The sequence below is a fragment of the Pongo abelii genome, chromosome 19, assembly GCF_028885655.2.
Source record: "Pongo abelii isolate AG06213 chromosome 19, NHGRI_mPonAbe1-v2.0_pri, whole genome shotgun sequence".
Lineage (NCBI taxonomy): Eukaryota > Metazoa > Chordata > Mammalia > Primates > Hominidae > Pongo > Pongo abelii.
Window position 1 is genome coordinate 45927885 of NC_072004.2, and position 23845 is coordinate 45951729.

The window sequence follows — 23845 nt, forward strand, 5'->3', positions numbered from 1 at the left end:
CAGCCTCCTGAGTAGCTGGGACTACAGGCGAGCACCACCATGCCTGGGTAATTTTTTATTTTTAGTAGAGACCAGGTTTCGCCATGTTGGCCAGGTTGGTCTCAAACCCTGGCCTCAAATGATCCGCCTGCCACGGCCCCCCAAAGTGCTGGGATTGCCGGCATGACCCACTGCACCAAGCCCCAGACAACTTTTCTAATTTTTATGTTTGGAAACAGGGTCTCACTCTGTCGCCCAGGCTGGAGTGCAGTGGCATAGTCATGGCTCACTATAACCTCAAATCCTGGGCTTGGCCGGGCGCGGTGGCTCACGCCTGTAATCCCAGCACTTTGGGAGGCTGAGGCGGGGCAGATCACAAGGTCAGGAGATCGAGACCATCCTGGCTAACACGGTGAAACCCCGTCTCTACTAAAAATACAAAAAAAAATTATCCGGGCGTGGTGGCTGGTGCCTGTAGTCCCAGCTACTCAAGAGGCTGAGACAGGAGAATGGCGTGAACCCGGAAGGCGGAGCTTGCAGTGAGCTGAGATTGCGCCACTGCACTCCAGCCTGGGCTACAAAGGGAGACTCCGTCTCAAAAAAAAAAAAAAAATCCTGGGCTTAAGTATCCTCTCACCTCAGCCTCTCTAGTAGGTAGGACTACAGGCATGTGCTACCACACCTGGCTTTCTTTCTTTTTTTTTGAGACGGAGTCTCGCTCTTATCGCCCAGGCTGGAGTACAGTGGCACAATCTCGTTTCACTGAAAGCTCTGCCTCCCAGGTCCACGCCATTCTCCTGACTCAGCCTCCTGACTCAGCCTCCTGCGTAGCTGGGACTACAGGCGCCTGCCACCACGCCTGGCTAATTTGTTGTATTTTTAATAGAGATGTGGTTTCACCATGTTAGCCAGGATGGTCTCGATCTCCTGACCTCGCCATCCACCCGCCTTGGTCTCCCAAAGTGCTGTGATTACAGGTGTGAGCCACCGTGCCCAGCCCACACCTGGCTATTTTTAGATTTTTCTGTAGAGACGATGTCTCACTATGTTGCCCAGGCTGGTCTCAAACTCCTGGTCTCAAGCAATTTTCCCACCTCAGCCTCCCAAAGTGTAAGGATTACAGGCGTGAACCAACATGCCCATCCAAGAATTAAACTTTTAAGTAATATTTTACTGAAGTATAACAAATACAGAAAAGTGCACAAATCACAAGTATGCAGCTTAATGAATTTTACAAAGTGCACACACATGTTTAACTAGCATATAGAGCTTTTTAAAAAAAAGAGGACAACCAGCATCCCAAAACATTCCCATTCTCTCTTTAGTGACTAGTCCCAAAGGTAATCTCATGTTTATCATGATAGATTAGTTTAGTCTGTTTTTTTTTTTCCCGGAGACAGAGTCTCACTTTTTTGCCTGGGCTGAAGTGCAATGGCACGATCTCAATCTTGGCTCACTGCAATCTCCACCTCCTGGGTTCAAGCAATTCTTGTGCCTCAGCCTCCCGAGTAGCTGGGACTACAGGCTCCTGCCACCATACCTGGCTAATTTTTTGTATTTTTAGTAGAGTCCAGGTTTCACCATGTTGCCCAGGCTGATCTTGAACTCCTGAGCTCAGGCAATCTGCCTGCCTTGGCCTCCCAAAGTGCTAGGATTACAGGCGTGAGCCACCACACCCGGCTTGTTTTTGTACTTTATATATAGCTGTGTGGCTTCTTTCATTCAACATCACGTTTGTGGGATTTACTCATGTTACTGGGTGAAACGTTTATTCAATATATACGCAATAATCTGCCATTGAGATATTCCAGGTTTTGGCTAATACAAATAGTGCTGCTATGAACATTCTTGTAATCAGGTTTAACCATGTGAAATTGCCATTTTTGCAAATAGACAACTGGCAAATACTGGCAATTTTATACATATAGCTCCACTAGTTGCATGTCCTTTAGTGCACATCTGTTTGCATTCTGTTGGATATACACCCAGGGGCTGGACTGCAGGACCATAGGATATACAAATCTTCAGCTTTAGTAGATATTGCCAGTTTTTCAAAGTGATTCAACCAACCCACACTTCCATCAGCAATGTATGAGATTTACAGTAGCAATTCTGATGGGTGTGTAGTGGTATTGCAATGTGGTGTTTTTTGGTTTTTGGTTTTCTTTGAGACGGAGTCTCTCTCTTATCGCCCAGGCTGGAATGCAGTGGTGCAATCTCGGCTCACCGCAACCTCTGCCTCCAGGTTCAGGCCATTCTCCTGCCTCAGCCTCCCAAGTAGCTGTGATTACAGGCGCCCACCACCACGCCTGGCTAATTTTTGTATTTTTAGTAGAGATGGGGTTTCACCATGTTGGCCAAGCTGGTCTCGAACTTCTGACCTCAGGTGATCTGCCTGCCTTGGCCTCCCAAAGTGCTGGGATTACAGGCGTGAGCCACAGTGCCCAGCCTCCTGTTTCCTTTTAAATCTGAACATTGTTTCTCAATCTTCTTGGGAATCCAAATCCTCTAACCACATCTAATGGTGGTGCTCCCAAGGAGTTCTCTCCTTATCTCACTGTGCTTTTCTCACGCCTACCGCCTCTCCCTGGCTCCTCGCATCTGTTCTCATGAGTAAAGTACCATCTCTACAGGCTGACGGCCTCCAAACCTACACCCCAGCTCAGTGCTCCTCCTTAGCTTCAGACGTGCATCTCTATCTATTGGACATCTCCCCCTAATGTCCTACAGGCTTCAAAACAGATTTTAGCTTGTTTTTGTTTTTTTCAGTAAACCTTTTGCACTCCCAACTTAAAAAAAAAAAAGGAAATAGAAAATATCAGGTTGTATCACATGCAAAAATACAATGGTTGTTTTTGTTTTTTGTTTAGTCAGGGTCTTACTCTGCCACCCAGGCTTGAGTACAGTGGTGCAATCTCTGCTCTCTACGACCTCCACCTCCCAGGCTTAAGGGATTATCCCACCTCAGCCTCCCAAGTAGCTGGAACTACAGGCGCATACCACCATGCCCAGCTAATTTTTTTGGTATTTTTGGTAAAGATGGGGTCTTGCCATGTTGCCCAGGCTGGTCATGAACTCCTGGGCTCAATCAATCTGCCTGCTTTGCTCTCCCAAAGTGCTGGTATTACAAGTGTTGAACCACCACACCTGGCCTTTTTTTTTTTTAAATGAAACTTTTATTTCACATGTGTATCCTGGATCAGTCAAAAGTTTTAAAAACACAGAAACTAGATAACAGGCTAGACATAATGATGGAAGGAGTAGAAGGAGCCAGAGACACCTGCATCTGGGTGACAAAAACAGGAAAGTGAGAAGGAGCTAGTTTTTGGGGGAAGACAGTGACTTTCATTTTGGAGGCATCAATTCTGGTTTACAGTAAATCGGGCAATATTTGTCTCTTTCCTTTGTATTTCTGGCTCTGCTCAAAGCATATTTCTGAATAAATGCTTTCAGGAAGGAGGGTGATTCCCCTATAGGTCATTCATAATCATTTCTCAAGAAGAGGGGGGATGCTTTACTGGGCAAAACCACATTGATTGAACTCTTATCTTATGCTGGGTTCTTTGCATCCAGTTTCTCATTCATCCTCCAAGCAGCCCTGTGAGGTAGGTACCATTAACTTCATTTTACAAATGAGGAAGGTGAGGTTCAGAGAGGATAAGAAACTGACTATGGTGATGCAGTTAGTAAGTGATAAACTGTGTCTTGCTAGCGAACCAGACCATCTCTGAAAGCATCACCAGGACTGCTTATGGCCTCTTGTATTAGTTTCTTAGGGCTGCTGTAACAAATGACCACAAACTGGTGATTTATTCTCTCCAGTTCAGGAGGCTGGAAGCCCAAAATCAAGGTGTTATCCGGGCTTGTTCCTTCAAAGAGCTCTGAGGGGACTCTGGCCCATGCCTGTCTCCTAGTTTCTAGTGACTTTTGGAAACCCTTGGCCTTCCTGGGTTTGTAGATGCATCATTCCAATCTCTGCTTCCATCTTCACGTGGCATTCACAGAGCCATCTTCTCATAAGAACAGCAGCCATGTTGGATTAGTCCCTGCTCCAGTCCAGCGTGTCCTCATTTTATTTATTTACTTATTCATTTTTCTGAGACAGAGCCTCGCTCTGTCGCCCAGGCTGGAGTGCAGTGGTGCCATCTCAGCTCGCTGCAAGCTCCGCCTCCCGGGTTCACGCCATTCTCCTGCCTCAGCCTCCCGAGTAGCTGGGACTACAGGCGTCTGCCACCATGCCCGGCTAATTTTTTGTATTTTTTAGTAGAGACGGGGTTTCACCGTGTTATCCAGGATGGTCTCGATCTCCTGACCTCGTAATCCCCCCTCCTCGGCCTCCCAAAGCGCTGAGATTACAGGCGTGAGCCACCGCGCCCGGCCTTCGTGTCCTCATTTTAATTAGTTACATCTACAATGATCTTATTTGGAAATAATAAGGTACTGGGGGTTAGGACTTCAACAAATCTGTTTTGAAGGATGCAATTCAATCATAACATCTCAGTAAGTTGAATAAGCCCTACAGGTGAGGAAATTATTTCCTCCTGATTTGGAGGATTTTGCAGAAAAAAGTTGATGTTATTTCTTGTCAGATTCCTAAGTTCCCCAGAAACTGCCAAGGTTTCTAGACTTCCTATGAGCAATTTTTTTTTCTTTTTTTGAGACTCCCCCAGGCTGGAGTGTGGTGACACGATCTCCACTCACTGCAACCTCTACCTCCCGGGCTCAGGTGATTCTCCCACCTCAGCCTCCTGAGTAGCTGCGATAACAGGCGTGCTCCACCACACCCGGCTAATTTTTTCGTAGAGACGGGGTTTCGCCATGTTGCCCAGGGTGGTCTGGAACTTGTGAGCTCAAGCGATCCGCCCGTCTCGGCCTCCCAAAGTGCTGGAATTACAGACGCGAGCCACTGCTCCCGACCAGCGCATTTTATTAATACTTATGATTCCCCTACATCCCCACTGCCTTCCAGACACAAACAATCAACCCATTGCTGCCTCACAAAAACACAAACTCATCACCTTTCCCTCCCTCCTGAATTTCCCGTTTTTCACAAAACTGGCTCCTCATCTTCCAGAAAGAATTCTTTTCTTTCCACTCTCCTTACATCTCCCAGGTTCAATTCCTTACGGTTGGTCAGGCGCAGTGGCCCACGCCTGTAATCCCAGCACTTTGGGAGGCCAACTCAGGCAGATCACCTGAGGTCAGGAGTTCGAGACCAGCCTGGCCAACATGGTGAAACCTGTCTCTACTAAAAATACAAAAATTAGCCGGGCGTGGTGGCGCTCGCCTGTAATCTCAGCTGCTCGGGAGGCTGAGGCACGAGAATCACTTGAAATCGGGAGGCGGAGTTTGCAGTGAGTCCAGATCACACCACTGCACTCCAACCTGGGCGACAGAGCAAGACTGTTCAAAAAAAAAAAAAGAAAAAAATTCCTTACGCTTGCCTCTCACCTGGGAAGATAATACACTCTCTTCGCGACTTCTCATTGCTCCCAGGCTCTTCACCTGCAATCCAGCCTCACATTCGCTATACAGTATATGGCCAATTTTCTGAAAACACTCTCCAGTCTGACTCTGCAAATCATAAACCTCGGGGACTTCAGGCTTCCTACCTGGTGGAGTATTCAACTGCTCCACCCATTATTCAAGGACCAACTAAATTCGGTGCTTCATTCATCTCTCTTTATCCCTTCTAAGAGGAATACCGCTCCAGCGCCAACGCAATCTCCTCCTCCCTTGCCTTTACCTAATCCCTTGCCTGCCCTGTTTCCCCGCTGAGCTCCTGAAACACTTCGCATCTCTCCCCGTTATTCCAGTCTACCTGGTGAAAAGGTTATTTGAGGACCTTGTCTACGCTGCCCCTACCTGATCCCGCTCCCGGCGCCACAGGCTGGGCCTCAACAGGAGCTCCTCAATCTTAAGTGTCTAGGAGAAACCCAGGGAGTCTCCACTAAGGAGGGACTTTGCCCACTACAGACTAAAACTGGCCTCGGAATCGCCTTCCTGGAGATTCGGCCCAGCGGCTCTCAGGAGTCGGTAGGGGCAAGAACGTTTCCCCGGTGCAGTGGAAGAAGACTGCGGGCCAGCCAGGGACTCGGGATCCGGGGACAGGGCCTCGGCAGGCGCCCGCCCGGAAGCCCGCAGCCCAGAAGCGGACGACCCAATGCTCAGCGGGACACACCTCGGGCCTTGCCCCGGAACGCCGCTTGGACAACAACCTTTCCGCCGAGTGCAGGCCGAGCGCTTTTGGGCGCAGCACGCAGGAACCGGAAGTCAATGGAGGAAGACTGGACCTACTGATTCAATTTGGAGATGAGCGGGTCTGTCCTCTTCACGGCGGGAGGTAGGGTGCTTGGAACTCTGGGGTAATTTCCCGTCTGTCATTAGCCTCTGACCCTAGAGGCTAATGGAATACGGCTGGAGGTATTCTGGAGGAACCTGGAGTGTTTCCTTCCTCATGTCCGTCATGTCCTAGAGTGTTTCCTTCCTCATGTCCGTCATGTCCTAGAGTGTTTCCTTCCTCATGTCCCTTGTTCAGGTCCCTCTCTTGGGGCCCCAGCCTAGCTGACGGGGCAGTTTTCGGAACATTTGTGCTTCCCTGACCTCAGGGTCCACGGGTGGCTCCTCAGAGTGGGCGGATGGTTCAGATTCTCACAGCCGCTTGGTTACCTCTGGCCGCATTACTTTCCTCTGGCTGCGATGTTAGAGTGACTTCCCACTGGTTTTACAGTTATGCATTGTATGGTGTTTCTCATACTTGCAAAAACGTCGTGTAGAAGTCTTGAAAAGTGTACGGAAGAAAATAAAACTGCCCTTAAATCTACCACTTAGCTGAAACATTTCTTATAAACGTATAAAATTTAATTTTATTTAGTTCCACCAGATGAGATACTAAAATGTGAAAATGGAAGTGAAGACAGAGTTTCGCTCTTGTTGCCGAGACTGGAGTGCAATGATGCGATCTCGGCTCACTGCAACCTCCGCCTTCCGGGTTCAAGCGATTCTCCTGCCTCAGCCTCCCGAGTAGCTGGGATTACAGGCATGTGCCACCACGCCCGGCTAATTTTGTATTATTAGTAGAGACAGGGTTTCTCCATGTTGGTCAGGCTGGTCTCGAACTCCCGACCTCAGGTGATCCGCCCACCTCGGCCTCCCAAAGTGCTGGGATTATAAGCGTGAGTCACCGCGCCCGGCCTAAGACAAACCTTAACAGGAAATATTAGTTACAAAAAGATTCCTCTAAATTAAAAATATCAAAAACGTTAAGCAGTTGGAATAATTATTTCAACTACTTGCTTCCTGATGGGTATAAAATACAATTTTCTAGGTAGTAAAACTTCGGACTGATCCATAAAAATCGGAAGACATCTCTCGTGACTCGAAAACAACAAAAGCTCTATTTAAAACTCTATATAATATAGTTTAAAAACTAATCCTCTTTTAAAGATGATTCTCGGGCCGGGCGCAGTGGCTCACGCCTGTAATCCCAGCACTTTGGGAGGCTGAGGTGGGCGGATCACGAGGTCAGGAGATGGAGACCATCCTGGCTAACACTGTGAAACCCCGTCTCTACTAAACATACAAAAAATTAGCCGGGCGTGGTGGCAGGCGCCTGTAGTCCCAGCTACTTGGGAGGCTGAGGCAGGAGAATGGCGTGAACCTGGGAGGCGGAGCTTGCAGTGAGCCGAGATCGGCCACTGCACTCCAGCCTGGGCAACAGAGCAAGACTTCGTCTCAAAAAAAAAAAAAAAAAAAAAAAAAAAAAGAAGATGATTCTCCAGGACAATTTAATATTGTCCTCTACTAGTTCTTAAATTCCAGGAAAGTATTTGTGACTTTGCAAAGGATCTAGTCAAGCTTGCAACTAACCCTAAAGGAAGTAGGACATCCAACTTATATTTTGCTAAATTTTCCTTTTAGAGAGGTGGAGATGCTTTCTGACCCCGTCGAGGTCATCCCTGTTCTGGGCCTTACATAATTTCTGCTGTCGGAAAAAATCCACTACACCTAAGAAAATTACTCCCAATGTTACTTTTTGTGATGAAAATGCAAAGGAGTCCGAAAATGCACTTGACAAGCTCTTCTCTTCAGAACAGCAGGCTTCCATCTTGCATGTGTTGAATACAGCATCTACTAAAGAACTTGAAGCTTTCCGATTGCTTCGTGGAAGAAGGTCCATCAATATCGTAGAGCACAGAGAAAACTTTGGGCCATTTCAGAATTTAGAGAGTTTAATGAATGTGCCCTTGCTTAAGTATAAAAGTACAGTTCAAGTTTGTAACTCCATACTTTGTCCAAAGACTGGAAGGGAAAAAAGAAAGTCACCGGAAAACCGGTTCCTGAGAAAGCTCCTCAAACCAGACATAGAAAGAGAAAGACTTAAGGTATATTCTTCATATCTGCTATATTGCCTAATATTTGAGAACCTACTCTAGAAAGCACTCTTCTGGGCATTGGGTTGGGAAGTGGCTAAGACAGGTTCTTCAGGTTTAGTTGGCAAGTATATGATCACTACCAAATAATGAGATGTACAGATAGTAAATTGGCAGTTGAGAGGAGAGAAAACAATGGGCTGTGACTGTTGTGGAAAGTTTACTGGAAGAACTCAATTTAGATCTTAAAAGAGAGATCCTTTGGCTGAGAGGGGAGGGCATTTTAGGTAGAAAGAACAGTTGATGTTGAGAAGCAGGTCTAGGCAAGGCTTATTTAAGAGGAGTGTCATTGGAGATACTAGGCTGTGTCTAAGGGTGATGTTGGGATTAATGAGAAATTAAGGAGCAAAGATAGGTTATGGCCAGTGAGTGACTTTAGAACATTATACCAGTCTTTCCGGCAGAATTTAAAATTATTTTCTGTACCTTTTCTCCTTTAAAAAGCATTTTATCTTGAATCATGCAAGTCTATAGGTAAGATTTAAAAAAAAAAAAAAAAAAAAGCGGCTGGCTCACACCTGTAATCCCAGCACTTTGGGAGGCCAAAGCGGGCAGATCACAAGGTCAAGAGATCAAGACCATCCTGGCCAATGTGGTGAAAGCCCATCTCTACTAAAAATACAAAATTTAGCCGGGCATGGTGGCACGGGCCTGTAGTCCCAGCTACTCAGGAGGCTGAGGCAAGAGAATCTCTTGAACCTGGGAGGCAGAGGTTGCAGTGAGCTGAGATCATGCCACTGCACTCCAGCCTGGCTACAGAGCAAGACTCTGTCTCAAAAAAAAAAAAAAAAAAAAAAAAAAAAAACCATTCTAAAAGCAATTCTTTTTCCATTGTCTTAAAAAAAAAAATACTAGAAATATTTGACACAGCAGTCAATTTTTTTTTTTTTGATACAGAGTCTTGTGCTGTTGTTGCCAGGCTGGAGTACAGTGGCATGATCTCACAACAACCTCCACCTCCCAGGTTCAAGCGATTCTTCTGCCTCAGCCTCCTGAGTAGCTGGAACTACAGGCACACACCACCACGCCCAGCTAATTTTTGTATTTTTAGTAGAGATGAGGTTTTACCATGTTGGCCAGGACAGTCTTGATCTGTTGACCTCGTGATCCACCTGCCTCGGGCTCCCAAAGTGCTGAGATTACAGGTGTGAGACACTGCGTCCGGCCACAGCACTCAAGTATTAAACTTTAGAGGAACTCATGTCCTGTGTAACATTGCTTGATAATCATTATCTCATAAAAATCATAAGCACCATTTTTTTTCTGGACCAATGGGTCCCAGTTTTTTGAGGAATATGGGTACTTTTGAAAACCTGATGAAAGCTGTGGACCCTCTTCCCATAGAAAAAGGTATAGCACATATACACAGAATACTACACAGTTTCAGAGGACTGGCAGATTCTGTTAAGTTCACTCATGGACTCCAAGTAGAACTGCTGCAATTGATCTGGAACATATTTCAACCAAATTCTTCAGGGAGAATTCTCATCCAAATTCATGGCCAAAACTGTTTATACCCAGATTAGAGTGGAGTTGCATCTTATTTAGGGGGCTGGATTTTAAGTCAGTTTTTATGGAGATATAAGTCATGCAGTAAAATCCTTTAAGAAAAAATCTATTGCCCACGAAGTATTGTGTGTAGTCTGGTTCAGTAATGCTTGTGCACACTAAAGCTTGAGAGTCACTGAGCTAAAGAAAACCAAAAGGAAGTCTGTATTTTGGGCATCTATACTATTTTGTCTTTAAGATATTTATCCAGTCCTTAGCCATGAAAGGGAGATGGGTATACAACTAATTGTTCCTGTTTATTTGCCGCTGTATCTATTTCTATATTAGTTTGTTAATATAATAACTAAGTGAGCCATGTTGGGGAAAGGTGATAGCGTTGTACTTCATCGTCAGCCCAGACTTGATAGGAAAAAAAATCTAAATATTCAATTACTTATTATATATCTCCTCTTAGAAGCCCTATAGGCAACCCAAACTTAATGCATTAAAAACAAACCAAAACAAAAAAATTTCTTCCCACCTTCCCTAGGTCATGTGACTCCTATCTTCATCATCATTAATGATGCCATTCAGTCACTGATACAAAACTGGAATTATTCTAGACTCCTCGTTAAACCCATGTATTAATTCTGCTCCCACTATCTGTTTCTTTTCCTTCTGTCATTGTCTTCAATTCTTAACACTTTCTCATGTTATAACAGGTACCTAACACAGATCCCTACCTTTAGTTCCCTCCAGCCCATCTTTTACACCATCAAGGATTTTTCTGAAATGTAAATCTTATGTTATTCCTTAAAATTCTGTTATTTTAGTGGCCCCTGTAGCACTCAGGATAAAGCAAGTTACTTACCTTTATAGACATCTGCCTTGTCCTCTGCCGTTTTCCTATTCAGTCTTTATTCTACTGCCAGAGTGTGAGATGTCAAACAGCCTATCTTTCCAGACATCTGGGTGAAATAACTTCCCATTTACTGTCTCATTCTCCTAGTCCTCCAGTAAACCTTCCCTGACCACTTCTCTCTACAATAGTTTTATGGTGGTATTTCTTATAATGTACAGTTACATTTGTTGTTTCCTAGTATCTAGTGCAGACCCTGGCTACACTTGAGTTTGAATGCCTACTTTGGGCAAGGTGCTGAGAATGAGTATAGGTCCTTTATCTATAAACTGACTGCTGCTGGTTACCTTTTAATTTTGGTGGCTCACACCTGTAATCCCAGCACTTTGGGAGGCAGAGGCGGGTGGATCACTTGAGGTCAGGAGTTCAAGACCAGCCTGGCCAACATGGTGAAACCCCGTCTCTACTAAACATACAAAAATTAGCTGGGTGTGGTGGCAGTTACCTGTAATCCCAGCTACTCAGGTGGCTGAGGCAGAAGGATTGCTTGAATCTGGGAGGTGGATGTTGCAGTGAGCTGATTGCGCCACTGCACTCCAGCCTAGGTGACAGAACGAGACTCCATCTCAAACAAAATAATAATTACTCCTGCATTTCTTTAATAATTCTCAGTTCATAAACTATAAATAAGTTTATATTACATAAACTAGTTAGGCATTCTGAATTTGTAGATTATGTTTGCATCTGTAAAATGTTTACACTTCTAGCCAGGCGCAGTGGCTCGTGCCTGTAATCCTAGCTCTTTGGGAGGCCGAGGCAGGTGGATCATGTAATCAGGAGATCGAGACTATCCTGGCTAACACGGTGAAACCCCATCTCTACTAAAAAATATATAAAAAATTAGCCGGGTGTGGTGGCACCTGTAGTCCCAGCTACTCAGAAGGCTGAGGCAGGAGAATGGCATGAACCCAGAAGGTGGAGTTTGCAGTGAGTCGAGATTGCGCCACTGCACTCCAGCCTGGGCGACAGAGCGAGACTCCGTCTCAAAAAAAGAAAAAACTAAAATGTTTATACTTCTAATTAAATCAGTCTTTTCTTTTAGGCAGTTAATAGTATCATATCTATCGTTTTTGGTACTCGAAGAATTGCCTGGGCTCACCTTGATCGTAAATTGACAGTGCTGGACTGGCAGCAAAGTGACCGCTGGAGTTTAATGAGGGGAATATACTCATCATCAGTCTATTTAGAAGAGGTAAGGCAGTTGCACCTCCAGATTCCTACCTGCTAGAGCTCCTTGTGTAGTTTAATCTTTTGGTCCCAAAAGGAATGTAATAAAATAGTAAAGATGGGTTTTCTTCTGGTACTTGTTACTCACTTGTTCCTATTGTTTTCCATCACCTTTGATTTTTAAAAATTCAACCTTTAGTTAGTTCAAGAAATGCCTCATGCATCAAAGGCAGATACTGAGAAAATCAATGGTATTTCATTCTAAATGTTATAGAACATTATCACTTTTATTTATAAAGCTTATTTTTCAAAATGCCATCACATTGTCTCATTTGAGTTTTCAAAACCTTGTGAAATGGTCAGGAATTATCACCTTAATGGTCAGGAATTACCACCTTGATTATACATATGAAATCTGTGGTTCAGTCAAGCATCTGATGTGATTAGTCAGTTGCAGAGGTGATTGATTCTTGCTAGTTATTCTAACCCTATGCTCTATCCCAGAAAATGTTTGAAGGTTAATAAAAGTTTTAAGTTGTCTAATCTTAAAGCCAATACATATTTTAGAAATTATGAAGTCCACTGTACAGATCAAGAAACTGGTACTTAGGGGGACTAAACAGCTTAGCTTAGCTGTTGTTGTGACATAACCATGACCAGAACCAGACTGCTCATAAAATGGCTTTTTCAGTTATTTCAAAGTTGTCAATAGTGATATAGTATAAATTAACTAATTATAATATTTTTAAATAGAAGTGGGACAGAGAGGGGACCAAACATAAAATGTAATTAATTATTTCTGCTCCTTTGTCTTTTTTTAAAAGATTTCCTCGATCATTTCAAAGATGCCTAAAGCAGATTTCTATGTTCTGGAAAAAACAGGACTTTCCATTCAGAACTCCTCTCTGTTTCCAATACTGTTACATTTTCATATCATGGAAGCCATGCTGTATGCCTTATTAAATAAAACTTTTGCCCAGGATGGGCAGCATCAGGTGCTGAGCATGAATCGAAACGCAGTGGGGAAGCATTTTAAACTGATGATTGGTGACTCCCGGAGTAGTGGAAAAGAGCTAGTGAAGCAGTTTCTCTCCGATTCTATACTGAAGGCGGATCCTCGGGTGTTCTTCCCATCAGATAAAATAGTTCACTACAGACATATGTTTTTATCTACTGAACTACAAAGAGTAGAAGAGCTTTATGATTCATTATTACAAGCTATTGCCTTCTATGAATTAGCAGTGTTTGACTCTGAGCCTTAGAATTCTGAGGTTAATGTGCTAAAGTATAATTATTAGCTCTAACGTAACACCAACTGTTGTGAACATCCATGTTATTGGAAAAGAACACATTTTGAGTGTATTTTAGATGTTTAAATTCTGACTTTTGGCTATTAAATGGTTTACATAATAAGCCAAGACCAAATCAATAAACATTTTATGAGATTCTGTGCCTCTCAGGTTAATGTGTTAAACAGTAACATGGGGCTTGGTGCAGTGGCTTATGCCAATAATCCCAGCACTGTGGGAGGCTGAGGCAGGAGGACTGCTTGTGCCCAGGAGCTCAAGAGCAGCCTGGGCAACATAGCAAGACCACATAAGTTTTAAACATTTTTCATTAAAAAAAAGAAACAGTAAGATGCCAAATTGACAAAACAAGAAACAAAGTTATCTCCCTTTAAAAGCAAATACTATCTATACTAAACATTTGCATTATTATCATATTGTTAAAATAGGGAATAATGGTTTTCCTAGGTGGTACTTAGAATAAAGCTGGCCAGGCATGGTGGCTCACGCCTGTAATCCCAGCACTTTGGGAGGCTGAGGCGGGTGGATCACCTGAAGTCAGGAGTTTTGAGACTGGCCTGACCAAAGTGGAGAAACCCTGTCTCTACTAAAAAAAAAAAATACAGAATTAGCCGGGTGTGGTGGCGCATGCCTGTAGCCCCAGCTACTCGGGAGGCTGAGACAGGAGAATCGCTTGAACTGGGTGGCAGTGAGCCGAGATCGTGCCATTGCACTCCAGCCAAGGCAACAAGAGCAAAACTCCGTCTCAAAAAGAAAGAATAAAGCTAAAGATAACTGATAATACAGCTTATAGAATCGTCCTTATTCTCTAAGTAGAATGTGGTTTGCTACACTGCCTCCAAAAGCCGATTTTCTTTTTTTGAGACAGGGTCTCTATCACCAGGCTAGAGTGCAATGGCACAATCACAGTTCACTGCAGCACCTCCTGGCCTCAAGCAATCCTCCTGCCTCTATCTCTTGAATAGCTAGGACTACAGGCACATGCCACCATACCCGGCTAATTTATTTTTTGTAGAGACAGGGTCTTACCTTGTTGCCCAGGCTGGGCTCAAATTCCTGGCCTCAAGCAATCCTCCTGCCTCAGCCTCCCAAAGTGCTGGGATTACTGGTGTAAGCCACCATACCCAGCCCCAAAAGATGACTTTCATCAGCTCAACTCTTATTACCCAAAAACAAGCAAACAAGCTTTGTCTAATAGGCTGTTTTTTTTCTTTTTTTTTTTGGAGACCTAGTCTGGCTTTGTTGCCCAGGCTGGAGTACAGTGGCATGATCTCGGCTCACTGCAACCTCTGCCTCCTGGGTTCAAGCAATTCTCCTGTCTCAGCCTCCCAAGTAGCTGGGACTACAGACAGGCATGCACCACCATGCCTGGCTAATTTTTGTATTTTTAGTAGAGACAGAATTTCACTATATTGGCCAGGCTAATCTCGAACTCCTGACCTTGTGATCCTCCTGCCTCGGCCTCCCAAAGCGCTGGGATTACAGGCATGAGCCACCGTGCCCAGCAGGCTCATTTTTTAACTTTGCAATATTTTAACTTGATACACCATCTTTTGATGTCCATTTTACCATTGTCTACATTAGTTGAGGTCCTCAATATATCTTCTTTATGAACCTAAGTCTCTTTGATGTCAAAGTATTAAATATCAGTGGTGCATGCCTGCCAGCTACTTGGAAGCTGAGGTGGGAGGATCACTTGAGCCCAGGAGTTTGAAGCCAGACTGGGCAATGTAGCAAGGCCCCATCTCTTAAAAAAAAACAAAAGTATTAAATATTTTCTGTAACATAAACATTTTCTATAATCTAAAAGTGAAATATATTTGTTGAAAAAAACTTCAAATAATCTGAAACATAAAGCAAGAAATGGAAGCCCTCCCTTCTCTAGCACCTCCAACTCCCTAGAGTTGGTATACACTCTAGACCTGTTGCCACACACAAATAGTTTCTACATTTACATATGTCATTGTGTACCTAAACATCTCCACTTTGGAAATATAGATACCTCAAACTATGCATGTCTAAAAAGGAAATCATTCTCTTTCCATCCAAACCATCTCCTTTGCCACTGTTTTCTATTTTAATAGTTTCTCCAACTACCTAGTTGTTCATAACAGAAACATGGCATTATCACAAAAGTTAATCTAAATCTTACAGGAATTTACTATCTTTAAGAATGAAAAGGGCTGGGCTCAGTGGCTCACGCTTGTCATCTCAGTACTTTGGGAGGCCAAGGCGGGCGGATCACCTGAGGTCAGAAGTTCAAGACCAACCTGGCCAACGTGGACAAACCCTGTCCCTACTAAAAATACAAAATTAGCTGGGCGTGGTGGCACATGTCTGTAATCTCAGCTATTCAGGAGGCTGAGGCAGGAGAATCGCTTAAACCTGTGAGGTAGAAGTTGCAGTGAGCTGAGATCATGCCATTGCACTCCCGCCTGGACAACAAGAGTGAAACTCAATCTCAAACAAATAAACAAACAAAAATGAAAAGGCTGGGTGCAGTGGCTCACACCCATAATCCCAATGCTTTGGGAGGCCAAAAAAGGAGGATCACTTGAGCTCAGGAGTTTGAGGCTGTGGTGAACTATGATTGTGCCATTGCACTCCAGCCTGGCAACAAGAGTGAGATCAAGAGTGAGACCTCTTAAAAAAAAAAAAAAAAAAGATAAAGATTTTTTCCCTGAATTATTATAAACCTAAAAATAAAAAAAAATTTAAAAATATTTTAAAAAATACTTCAGGCTGGGCACAGTGGCTCATGCCTGTAAACCCAGCACTTTGGGAGGCCAAGGCAGGCAGATCACCTGAGGTCGGGAGTTGGAGACCAGCCTGGCCAACATGGAGAAACCCTGTCTCTACTAAAAATACAAAATTAGCCGGGCATGGTGGCAGGTGCCTGTAATCCCAGCTACTCGGGAGGCTGAGGCAGGAGAATCGCTTGAACCTGGGAGGCGGAGGTTGTGGTAAGCCGAGAGCACGTCATTGCACTCCAGCCTGGACAATCAGAGCGAAACTCTGTCTCAAAAAAAAAAACTTCAGAAGATCTTATTCTCTCTTCTGTATAGGGATGAAATCTTTAAGTTATATCCTATATTCAAACCCATACAATATACATATTTATCAAGATGATTACATCTGAACTCTTTTTTAAACATTTCGTAAAGCCTTTAGCTTTAACCTTTAATTAGATCAATATACTAATTAATACAAGAAAAAGTAAATTGAACAAATAAGAGGTAAAAATATCTATCTTCATACACATTTGTAAACAGGTATGCATCTATACTGTTCAAAACTGTACAATATAGGCCAGGCGTGGTGGCTCATGCCTGTAATCCCAGCACTTTGGGAGGCCAAGGCAGATGGATCACTTGAGGTCAGGAGTTAGAGACCAGCCTAACCAACATGGTAAAACCCTGTCTCTTCTAAAAATACAAAAATTAGCTGGGCAAGGTGGCACATGCCTGTAATCCCAGCTATTCAGGAGGCTGAGGCAGGATAATCGCTTGAACCCGGGAGGCAAAAGTTGCACTGAGCCGATACCAGGCCACTGCACTCCAGCCTGGGTGACAGAGCGAGATTCCGTCTCAAAAAAAAAAAAAAAAAAAAAAAAAAAGCACACACAAAAAAACTGTACAATATAAGGATCCTTAACTTTTAGGTTAAAAATATAATTCACCAGATAATGTTTTTGTTTTACTTTTTTCTTTTTTTGTAAAGCCAGTCAAATTTAGCAGTGGGAGATTGTATACCAACTTTAGTGACACTAATGTTAGCAGCCAAGATAATGTATCTGAATATTAAGCTAATATATAATATAAACACTTGAAATAGGGAGTTCATCTTAATGAACTCTACCTTCCAGAAACAGTTCACTCACATACAAAAAATACTCCAACAAAGCTAAATCAGATAATACAAAAAATTCAGAAAAAAATATTACAATCATATATACAATTTGTAACTCAAATATTTTAAATATTTACCCGCCAATAAAAAATATACAAATTGTTTGTTTAAAATGTACATTGAGAAATATACTTTTCCATGAAGATCTACGTAATATAAAAATGTATCTTGAGGACCACATGATAATCTATACAAAGCATTGTTAGTATGGAACATTAAGGGAAGTCAGCTGCCAAAGTATTCACAGTCTCTTTTGGAATGTCAAGATGAATTCCTTCAAAGTAGTGCAGGAATCTGTCAAAATTACAAAGAAAAATACAATTTAATATTAACATTTTCATCTTATGAAAATATGTATTAATCTTGAAAAAGCTATCTAAAATGTTGTTTTTAATAAAGCTTTTACCTTCTTTTACTTTTTCCTTGTTCTTTTAGCTTCTCAGTCTTACAGATGTTTCGAAGGGTTGGCAGGTATTCAATTATACTAGCTTGTCTATTACCCACATAGAGAAGAGATCGACTCGAAAATACACTTTTAATGAGTGATATCCTCTTCCAAGCATTGCTGTAAAAGTAATGCATTGTTTTTAATTTTTAATGCCCAAGAAAAATGCAGTAATCCCAATCACAACCAGTTTAGTTTCCTTGCCTCTGGTCTAGACCAGATGACATTTCCAGATTAATTTCCTGTCAACACATCAATCACTCCCATACTGAAAAATCTCAATAACTATCACAGCAAGACCAAACTCCTTCCTGAGTCATTCAAGCATTACCTAAATCCACCCCAATCACTCATTATTTCTCTTCCCAGTGATCAAGCTGGTCTCTTTAACTGTCTCATTAGAAGCTACATTATTAATGTTAAGGGCTTACCATGATCAATAGTACAGCATTTTTAAATTAAGAAAAAACTCTAATGATTTCCCCTTTACCATTTATTACCAAAAAATAAAAAGCAAAGGAAGTAAGACTTACTCTAAATTAGCTGCTGACTGACTAAAGTATACATTATTGCGCTTTTGTGAAACATAAAAAGTAAGATCGTTGGTTGGATCTCTTCCTAATTTCTTGCAAGAATTCAAGGTTTCCAATGCTTTTGAAATAGCAGAAGAACATTTAGTAAAGCTGAGAGCTTCTGCAGCTGCCTTTAATTCTCCAGAGCTTTGAGAAGTCCATCCATCATTACTCTCAAGACTAAACTCATCACAAAGTCCACTTTTAACATTTCCATTTGTCCAACTAAAGTCATTTCTACCGTATTCGTTTTGTTCCCTTACATCAGTTAAAAGGGCATCTAAGAAGGACATGTTATCCATGAACTCAGAGAGAGAATTTAAACAATGAGAAACAAGGGCAGAACATTTTTTTTCTGCAGTTGTTTTAGGAGGACAAGGAATAGATTTCTTTGTCTCTGGATTGTTTCCTTTGTCTCTGGCTTTGCTTTCTTCGTCCCTGGTTTTGCTTTCTTCTGAATTTGAGGAAGACGACACAGAGGACAGGCTAACAGATTGATCAGGAAAGTCCAAGTCAGTGTCAAATAGATCACTATCATCTAATATTACCAATATTTTCTTTCGTTTCTTTTTCTGGGACTTTTTCAATGGCTGTTCTCTTTCAGAATGTTTCCTAGCAAGACAATTCATACTTTTTGTTGCTGCACTGGCATCCACAGTTACTGATGGGCCACAAAAGTTTTTAGTTTCTGGAATGGTATCAACTGGTAATGGTAGAATAAACTCAAGATTACTATATAAAAAATCTACATTCCGCATTTGGAATTCTGTAAGAAGCTGGATGAGTTTATGCCATTCTTCCTTCGTTGTGATTTTGTGCTGAAAAACAATTTTGAGTAAAGAAATGTTACAGCAGTACATAGTTTGAATACTTTTCTACCTGTATGAATACAGTGTTATCCCTATTCTAAATTCAAAGTACTGAGTCACTACCCCTCATAATTTTATTTATCTATATTTAATATATCAAAATAGTACTATGTCTAAAAATTAAATTTAGACTATTAATTTGGAGAATTAAATTCTCTATGTATTTAGTATATACTCCAATATTATTAGAAGCTCATTTATTTAAAACCACTTCTCTGAAATAGTCTATCTGAAAAATTTTCTAAATTCTATTCTAAATCCTATAATATGCATTCAGAGCAATGCCTATGCACCATTTGTCAAAGTGGTAGGATGTGTTAAAATCGGAGACCTAAGGCTTATACAAATCATAGGCACATTTAAGTTAACTTAAGATTCAAAAGATAGGCTAATGTTGGGAATATGAAAAGGAATATAAATTCAACATTGCAAAATAGACATTGAAAATACCTTTAAAAATGAAAATAAGTCTTCAGATGGGGAAAAAATGTTCTTAAGGCCAAACAAGGTCTCAGCACAGCCACTGTCACATTTTGGAAGGTCTACACGTTTCTTTTTAGTATTTTTAGGGTAAATTTTGTTATCAAGGCCATGTTCAGAGCAAACTAGTTGTACATTTCTGCTATTTCCACCTACAAAATAAAAGAAAATCTTAGCTCTCTCTATATATATTAAACAAATTGTATCAAACAATTATTTAAAGCCTGAGATCCTTTGACATCTTCTGGACAAATACCCCCATTTAGTTCTCCACATATGTGTTTAATTCATTAAGAGTACAATATAAGCATTATTATTTATTATTTTTTTTTAAAGACAGAGTATCACTCTATCACCCAGGCTGAAGTGCAGTGGTGCAATTTCAGCTCACTGAAACCTCCAGCTCCTGGGTTCACGCAATTTTCCTGCCTCAGCCTCCCAAGTAGGTGGGATTACAGGCACGCGCCACCACACCCGGCTACTTTTTGTATTTTTAATAGAGACAGGGTTTCACCATGTTGGCCAGGCTGATCTCGGACTCCTGACCTCGAGTGATCCGCCCCCTTCGACCTCCCAAAGTGCTGGGATTACATGCGTGAGCCACTGCGCCTGGCCATAAGCATTATTTCTACCAAGAGATAAATTAAGTGAGGTGATGGTGGGGGACTTTCAAAGCCATCCAACAGAAAAAGTGCAAGGACTGTGAGCAGGCAAGTCACAGAAGAAAAATAAATACCTAATAATTTCAGGCCAGGTGAGGTGGCTCACGCCTGTAATCCCAGCACTTTGGGAGGCTGAGGCAGGTGGATCACTTGAGTTCAGGAGTTCAAGACCATCCTGGGCAAGTTCGAGACCATCCTGGGCAACATGGTGAAACCTTGTCTCTATTCAAAATACAAAAATTAGCCAGGCGTGGTGATGCATGCCTGTAGCCCCCGCTATTAGGGAGGCTGAAGCAGGAGAATAGCTTGAACCTGGGAGGCGGAGGTTGCAGTGAGCCGAGATCACGCCACTGCACTCCAGCCTCGGCAACAGAGCGAGACTCCGACTCAAAGGGGGAAGAAAAAAGAAACAGTAATTTCAGCTGGGCGCAGTGGCTCACACCTGTAATCCCAGCACTTTGGGAGGCCAAGGCAGGTGGATCACCTGAGGTCAGGAGTTCGAGACCAGCCTGGCCAACATGGCGAAACCCCATCTCTACTAAAAATACAAAAAATTAGCTGGGCATTAGTGGTGTGTGCCTGTAATCCCAGCTACTTGGGAGGCTGAGGCAGGAGAATCACTTGAACCCGGAAGGCAGAGGCTGCAGTGAGCTAAGACCACGCCACTGTACTCTGGCCTGGGTGACTGAGTGAGGCTCCGTCTCAAATAATAATAATAATAATTTCAAAGACCTAATAAAAAGATATGCAATTTCACCACTAAGCATGGAAATGTAATTTTAAAATAAGATACTGTACATGTTTCACTTTTTAAATTGGCAAAATTAAAATAATTATAATGCAGTTCTGTCAGCAGTACACATAAAAAAACCATCATATACTATTCATGGGAGCATAAGTTGGTACAATTATCATCAGAGGGCAGTCTGACAACAACTATCAAAATGTAAAGTATATACACCGTTTGTGACCCAGCAGTCATACTTCTAGAATTCTCTCCATCAGTATTACAGACATTTTCAAGGATATATGTATAAAGATATTCACTGTATTTTAATGACAAGTCGAAGATAATGTAAATGTCTGTAAGTAATGGTTAAATTACAGTACATCCATTCTATTCTATAGAAAAGCATGCAGCTGTGAAAAACAGTGGGATAGGACCGTATGTGCCAACAATAAACTTAAAAATAACTAACAACATATATAATACTGGTTAATTTTGCTAAATAAGTATGTATCTTTATGTTATACGCATAAAGGTCTAACTGTGGCTACTTTCAAGAAGTAGGGGAATATTGTTTTATATATCTGTTTTTTTTTTTAAGGGCAGGGATGAAATGTATATAAAAAAAGATTTTTAAGAAGAGAAACTGGCCCCAGCCAAGTGCTGTGGCTCATGCCTGTAATCCTAGCACTTTGGGAGGCTAAGGCAGGCGGATCACAAGGTCAGGAGATCGGGACCATCCTGGCTAACTCAGTGAAACCCTGTCTCTACTAAAAATGCAAAAAATTAGCTGGGCGTGGTGGTACACGCCTATAGTCCCAACTACTCGGGAGGCTGAGGCAGGAGAATCCCTTGAACCCAGGAGGTGGAGGTTGCAGCAAACCGAGATCGCGCCACTGCACTCCAGCCTGGGTGACAGAGCCAGATTCCGTCTCAAAAAAAAAAAAAGAAGAGAAATATGCTGTACTTATTTTGTGTCTTCTAAAGTTTCTTGCTGTAACAATTTATATCTAGTGGTATATCAAAAAGTTATTAACTAATTTGTTACACCAGGATATTTTCCATGTGTTATGTATTATACTTACTTTTGAGAAATGGTTAAAGCTATGGGCTTACACGGAATAGAATATATAGGCATATCTACTTTGAAAAAGAATAATGTGAAGCTGGGTGAGGTGGCTCATGCCTGTAATCCCAGCACTTTGGGAGCCCGAGGGGAGCGGATCACTTGAGCCCAGGAGTTCAATACCAGGCTGGGCAACATAGTGAGATCCCCGTCTCTACAAAAAATAAAAAAAATTAGGTGTGGTGGTGCACGCCTGTGGTCCCAGCTACTCAGGAGGCTCAGGGGGGAAGACAGTTCGAGTCCAGGAGATTGAGGCAGCAGTGAGCCATGACTGCACTGCCACTGCACTCCAGCCTGGGCAATAGAATGAGACACTGTCTCAAAAAAAAAAAAAAAAAGAAAGAAAAGAAAAAAGAAAAAGAATACGTTAAAATGTTAAACTAATTAAAAGAAAAAACTGATAAGGATTAGTATTACATAATTTCACCTTGGTTTCCTTGAAATATTTGTGTATTTACCAGAATAGGATCTGTAACTACAGAACCATGACTATGGAGCATGGAAACCAAACTAAAACTTCAGGCAAGGAACCATGTGTTAACACCATGTAAACACAAGACCTGGCATGGAGAAGGTACTCACTTGAATTAGGTAACAATGATGACTGAAAAAAAATAAGAAATAAAAGCATTTCTGAAATAATAAAGTATTTAGGAAAGATAGAATTTAAAGACTCCTGAAGCTAAAAGTGATTGTACATTATAGTGACATAAGAATACTATATATCTATATATATATACTCATGTAGAAAAATCAATGTTTTTAGTAAGTGAAAAAGTTGTTAAATAATAATTATAGTATCATTTGTTTGTAAGTACTATGTTATAAGTACTTATATATGTTAATACATGTATAAGTAACAGTTTGAAAATTTAAGAGTCAAATTTCTGGGGAGGAAGCTGAACACAGTGGCCTTCTCAGGAGGCTAGGACAGGAGTATCCCTCGAGCCCAGGAGTTCAGGGCTATGCATTATGATCCTGCCCCGAATAGTCACTATACTCCAGCCTGGGCAATATAGCGAGACCCTACCTCAAAAAAAAAAAAAAAAAAAAAAAAAAAGAAAAACAAGAAAAACTTTTGAAGAGGAAAGGAGAACAGGGTGGGAGGTTTTTTGTGTGTGTTTTTTAATTTTTTTTTTTTTTTTTGAGACAGAGTCGTCCAGGTTGGAGTGCAATGGTGCGATCTTGGCTCACTGCAGCCTCCGCCTCCTGGGTTCAAGCAATTCTCCTGCCTCAGCCTCCCGAGTAGCTACAGGCACGTGCTGCCACAGCCGGCTAATTTCTGTATTTTTAGTAGAGATGGGGTTTTACCATGTTGGCCAGGAAGGTCTTGATCTCCTGACCTCATGATCTAACCGCCTCGGCCTTCCAAAGTGCTGGGATTACAGGCGTGAGCCACCGCACCCAGCCTGTGTGTGTTTTTTTAAAATTAAACAATGAGATCATCTTAAAAGTTCAACTACAAAAGAATAAGTAACTTATAGATTAGTTCAGATCTCTCCTTTTTTAGGTGAAAAAACAGGCTCAAAAAGGTAAAGTGAATTTTGGAGCTTATATATTAATTGTAAAGAGTAGCATAACCAGGAAAAAAATCCAACTTTCTAGATCCAGTTTAATTCTATTTACTCACATTAACTGCAAAATTTTTTTTTTAGTCAGAGTCTCACTCCGTCACCCAGCTGGAGTGCAGTGGTGTGATCTTGGCTCACTGCAGCCTCAATCTCCCAGATTCTAGCGATCCTCACATCTCTGCCTCCCAAGTA

General features: G+C 42.0%; 2 protein-coding genes across 5 annotated transcripts in view; one reads left to right on the forward strand and one right to left on the reverse strand.

The window, feature by feature from the left end:
* Positions 1–5669: 5669 nt before the first annotated feature.
* Positions 5670–13430, forward strand: TEFM (transcription elongation factor, mitochondrial). The gene is made up of 4 exons (XM_002827224.5): positions 5670–6322; positions 7900–8363; positions 11861–12010; positions 12810–13430. The coding sequence occupies exons 1-4, from the start codon at positions 6292–6294 to the stop codon at positions 13245–13247; spliced, it is 1083 nt and encodes a 360-aa protein (XP_002827270.1). The 5' UTR covers positions 5670–6291; the 3' UTR covers positions 13248–13430.
* Positions 13431–14162: 732 nt separating this feature from the next.
* ATAD5 (ATPase family AAA domain containing 5) overlaps positions 14163–23845 on the reverse strand; it is a 66062-nt gene continuing 56379 nt past the window's right edge. For all 4 annotated transcript variants that reach the window (XM_054536626.2, XM_024235148.3, XM_054536625.2 and 1 more), the window contains 4 exons: positions 19538–19719; positions 18180–19036; positions 17608–17766; positions 14163–17495 (listed from right to left, as the gene is read on the reverse strand). In XM_054536626.2, coding sequence (XP_054392601.2) covers positions 17417–17495; positions 17608–17766; positions 18180–19036; positions 19538–19719 — 1277 coding nt within the window. In that variant the 3' untranslated portion in view covers positions 14163–17416. The remainder of the gene's footprint in view (positions 17496–17607; positions 17767–18179; positions 19037–19537; positions 19720–23845) is intronic.

Excerpts from the sequence above, each read along its gene's own strand:
- TEFM (XM_002827224.5), top strand. The coding sequence starts at position 6,292 with ATGAGCGGGTCTGTCCTCTTCACGGCGGGAG. Across the intron at positions 6,323-7,899 it reads TGTCCTCTTCACGGCGGGAG|AGAGGTGGAGATGCTTTCTG; the intron begins GTAGGGTGCTTG and ends TTTTCCTTTTAG. Across the intron at positions 8,364-11,860 it reads TAGAAAGAGAAAGACTTAAG|GCAGTTAATAGTATCATATC; the intron begins GTATATTCTTCA and ends CTTTTCTTTTAG.